The sequence below is a fragment of the Nansenia antarctica genome, assembly GCF_963989245.1.
Source record: "Nansenia antarctica genome assembly, chromosome: 6".
Classification (NCBI taxonomy): Eukaryota; Metazoa; Chordata; class Actinopteri; order Argentiniformes; family Microstomatidae; genus Nansenia; species Nansenia antarctica.
Genome location: NC_137676.1, coordinates 1884652 through 1889651, shown reverse-complemented (window position 1 = coordinate 1889651; position 5000 = coordinate 1884652). Strand labels below are relative to the sequence as shown.

Here is a 5000-nt window from a genome sequence, read left to right as displayed (position 1 = left end):
GGACCAGGCTGTTAGAACCAGGCTGTCAGGACCAGGCTGTCAGGACGAGGCTGTTAGAACCAGGTTGTTAGAAACAGGCTGTTAGAACCAGGCTGTCAGGACCAGGCTGTTAGAACCAGGCTGTTAGAACCAGGCTGTCAGGACCAGGCTGTCAGGACCAGGCTGTCAGGACCAGGCTGTCAGAACCAGGCTGTCAGGACCAGGCTGTTAGAACCAGGCTGTTAGAACCAGGCTGTCAGGACCAGGCTGTTAGAACCAGGCTGTCAGGACCAGGCTGTTAGAACCAGGCTGTCAGGACCAGGCTGTTAGAACCAGGCTGTTGGAACCAGGCTGTTAGAACCAGGCTGTCAGAACCAGGCTGTTAGAACCAGGCTGTTAGAACCAGGCTGTCAGAACCAGGCTGTTAGAACCAGGCTGTTAGAACCAGGCTGTCAGGACCAGGCTGTTAGAACCAGGCTGTCAGGACCAGGCTGTCAGGACCAGGCTGTCAGGACCAGGCTGTTAGAACCAGGCTGTTAGAACCAGGCTGTCAGGACCAGGCTGTTAGAACCAAGCTGTCAGGACCAGGCTGTTAGAACCAGGCTGTCAGGACCAGGCTGTCAGGACCAGGCTGTCAGGACCAGGCTGTTAGAACCAGGCTGTCAGGACCAGGCTGTCAGGACCAGGCTGTTAGAACCAGGCTGTCAGGACCAGGCTGTTAGAACCAGGCTGTCAGGACCAGGCTGTTAGAACCAGGCTGTCAGGACCAGGTTGTTAGAAACAGGCTGTCAGGACCAGGCTGTCAGGACCAGGCTGTTGAATGAATGAATGAATGGTCTTTATTGTCATTGATATAGTACAGGTACCATACAACAACATTTGGGAGGGGGGGCTCCCCTGGTGCTAGGAAAAAAAACAACTAAAAACAAGAAGGGAAAAAGAGCTGATTTACATAAATAAAGGCTATGTACACTATCCAATATTATACTATACAAATAAAACACTGTGCTGTACTCTATGCTATGCTATAAATATCCTAACATTTCCTTTCTCTGAACCTTATGTACCCGAGGGTTGTCATATTGCACATAGTATTATTGCACATTCATTTAAAGTGTCGCAGTTTGCAGGTTTGAAATGTACACATTTGTGTTTCAGTATTACACTTGATTACAATCTAGTAGCTGCCATCAATTTGTCTAGATTGTCCAGGGCCTAGAACCTAGGTCTTTGCTGTGTTCAGGGCCTGAATGGCCCTGGGGTAGAAGCTGAGCTTCAGTCTGTTTGTCCTTGCGAACATGGTCCTGAACCGCCTGTTCGAGGGCAGCCGAGCAAAGTGTTCGTACCCAGGGTGGGATGGGTCTCTGGAGATCTTGGAGGCCTTCCTGAGGCAGCGTGTGTTGTACAGCTCTTCCAGAGAGGGGAGGGGGGCGCCGGTGATCTTCTGGGCCGATCTCACGACTCTCTGTAGCGCATTCCTCTCTGCGGCTGTGCAGCTGGAGAACATTACTACTACTACTAGAGTACATTACTACTACTAGAGTACATTACTACTACTACTAGAGTACATTACTACTACTACTAGAGTACATTACTACTACTAGAGTACATTACTACTACTAGAATACATTAGTACTACTAGGGTACATCAGGTCATATTGGAAGGGACACTCAACTCAACTGAATTGAATGTTATTAATATTATTAATGTTATTAATGAACCCTCTCTGTACCCCCCTCCCTCTCCCCCCCCCCTCAGGCTTTGGGAACATCTCCCCCCACACCGAGGGGGGACGTATCTTCTGTTATTAATGAACCCTCTCCGTACCCCCCTCCCTCTCCCCCCCCCCTCAGGCTTTGGGAACATCTCCCCCCACACCGAGGGGGGACGTATCTTCTTCATCATCTACGCCCTGCTGACCCCCCTCCCTCTCCCCCCCCCCTCAGGCTTTGGGAACATCTCCCCCCACACCGAGGGGGGACGTATCTTCACCTCTCTGTACCCCCCTCCCTCTCCCCCCCCCCTCAGGCTTTGGGAACATCTCCCCCCACACCGAGGGGGGACGTATCTTCACTGTACCCCCCTCCCTCTCCCCCCCCCCTCAGGCTTTGGGAACATCTCCCCCCACACCGAGGGGGGACGTATCTTCACTGTACCCCCCTCCCTCTCCCCCCCCCTCAGGCTTTGGGAACATCTCCCCCCACACCGAGGGGGGACGTATCTTCACCTCTCTGTACCCCCCTCCCTCTCCCCCCCCTCAGGCTTTGGGAACATCTCCCCCCACACCGAGGGGGGACGTATCTTAACCCTCTCTGTACCCCCCTCCCTCTCCCCCCCCCTCAGGCTTTGGGAACATCTCCCCCCACACCGAGGGGGGACGTATCTAACCCTCTCCGTACCCCCCTCCCCCTCCCCCCCCCCTCAGGCTTTGGGAACATCTCCCCCCACACCGAGGGGGGACGTATCTTCACCTCTCTGTACCCCCCTCCCTCTCCCCCCCCCCTCAGGCTTTGGGAACATCTCCCCCCACACCGAGGGGGGACGTATCTTCTGCATCATCTACGCCCTTCTGGGCATCCCCCTGTTCGGCTTCCTGCTGGCTGGCGTAGGAGACCAGCTGGGCACCATCTTTGGAACCGGCATCACTAGGGTGGAGAAGATGATCGTAGTGAGTTACACTGTGTGTGTGTGTGTGTGTGGGTGTGTCTCTGTGTGTGTGTGTGTGTGCCTGTGTGTGTCTGTGTGTGTGTGTGTGTGTGTGTGTGTGTGTGCGTGCGTGTGTGTGTGTCTGTGTGTGTGTGTGTGTGTGTGTGTGTGTGTGTCTCTGTGTGTGTGTGTCTGTGTGTGTGTGTGTGTGTGTGTGTGTGCGTGCGTGTGTGTGTGTCTGTGTGTGTGTGTGTGTGTGTGTGTCTCTGTGTGTGTGTGTCTGTGTGTGTGTGTGTGTGTGTGTGTGCGTGCGTGCGTGTGTGTGTGTCTGTGTGTGTGTGTGTGTGTGTCTGTGTGTGTGTGTGTGCGTGCGTGTGTGTGTGTGTGCGTGTGTGTGTGTGTGTCTCTGTGTGTGTGTGTGTGTGCCTGTGTGTGTCTGTGTGTGTGTGTGCGTGCGTGTGTGTGTGTCTGTGTGTGTGTGTGTGTGTGTGTGTGCGCGTGTGTGTGCGTGCGTGCGTGTGTGTGTGTGTGTCTGTGTGTGTGTGTGTGTGTGTGCGCGTGTGTGTGCGTGTGTGCATGTGTCTGTGTGTGCTTGCGTGCGTTTGTGTTCAATCAATTGTTGCACTTTTTTCACATCCATTTTATGCTGATGGATTCTTGGCATAATGTACAGTTACATAATTCAGTCATTACCCATGGTGCATCATTACCCATGGTGCATCATTACCCATGGTGCATCATTACCCATGGTGCATCATTACCCATGGTGCATCAGGAGCTACGGTATCTCCACTTAGACTCTGTCACGTAATAATTTTAATAATAATTTTGCCATTTAGCAGACGCTTTTAATCCAAAGCGATTTACAATTACGAATTACAGGGACATTCCCCCTGGAGTAACTGAGGGCTAAGTGCCTTACTCAAGGGCACACTAGTGGTGGTGTGGTTTCAGGCGGGATTTGAACTCACAACCTTCTGATCACAAGTCCAACTCACTATCCACTAGACCACCACTACCCCACCTAGACCACCACTACCCCACCTAGACCACCACCACCCCACGTCTGCAGACTAAGGCATCTGCAACCTTTGCAATCAACAGTGATACATACAGTATACCCTCTACAGGAAGTCTTTAACTCCTCTACAGGACGTCTTTAACTCCTCTACAGGAAGTCTTTAACTCCTCTACAGGACGTCTTTAACTCCTCTACAGGACGTCTTTAACTCCTCTACAGGACGTCTTTAACTCCTCTACAGGACGTCTTTAACTCCTCTACAGGACGTCTTTAACTCCTCTACAGGACGTCTTTAACTCCTCTACAGGAAGTCTTTAACTCCTCTACAGGAAGTCTTTAACTCCTCTACGGGAAGTCTTTAACTCCTCTACAGGAAGTCTTTAACTCCTCTACAGATCGTCTTTAACTCCTCTACAGGACGTCTTTAACTCCTCTACAGGAAGTCTTTAACTCCTCTACAGGAAGTCTTTAACTCCTCTACAGGAAGTCTTTAACTCCTCTACAGGAAGTCTTTAACTCCTCTACAGGACGTCTTTAACTCCTCTACAGGACGTCTTTAACTCCTCTACAGGAAGTCTTTAACTCCTCTACAGGACGTCTTTAACTCCTCTACAGGAAGTCTTTAACTCCTCTACAGGAAGTATTTAACTCCTCTACAGGAAGTCTTTAACTCCTCTACAGGACGTCTTTAACTCCTCTACAGGACGTCTTTAACTCCTCTACAGGAAGTCTTTAACTCCTCTACAGGTCGTCTTTAACTCCTCTACAGGACGTCTTTAACTCCTCTACAGGAAGTCTTTAACTCCTCCACAGGAAGTCTTTAACTCCTCTACAGGAAGTCTTTAACTCCTCTACAGGAAGTCTTTAACTCCTCTACAGGACGTCTTAACTCCTCTACAGGAAGTCTTTAACTCCTCTACAGGAAGTCTTTAACTCCTCTACAGGAAGTCTTTAACTCCTCCACAGGAAGTCTTTAACTCCTCTACAGGAAGTCTTTAACTCCTCTACAGGTCGTCTTTAACTCCTCTACAGGAAGTCTTTAACTCCTCTACAGGTCGTCTTTAACTCCTCTACAGGAAGTCTTTAACTCCTCTACAGGAAGTCTTTAACTCCTCTACAGGAAGTCTTTAACTCCTCTACAGGACGTCTTTAACTCCTCTACAGGACGTCTTTAACTCCTCTACAGGATGTCTTTAACTCCTCTACAGGAAGTCTTTAACTCCTCTACAGGACGTCTTTAACTCCTCTACAGGAAGTCTTTAACTCCTCTACAGGAAGTCTTTAACTCCTCTACAGGACGTCGTTAACTCCTCTACAGGACGTCTTTAACTCCTCTACAGGAAGTCTTTAACT

General features: G+C 50.4%; 1 protein-coding gene across 1 annotated transcript in view; it reads left to right on the top strand.

Annotated features, from left to right (window-relative positions):
- The window catches only part of LOC308159664 (potassium channel subfamily K member 2-like), a gene marked incomplete at its 3' end in the record, with an annotated part of 54388 nt that overhangs the window by 43225 nt on the left and 6163 nt on the right, over positions 1-5000 (top strand). The window contains exon 3 of the mRNA XM_080533480.1: positions 2488-2648. Within this exon, the coding sequence (XP_080389606.1) occupies positions 2488-2648 (161 nt within the window). The remainder of the gene's footprint in view (positions 1-2487; positions 2649-5000) is intronic.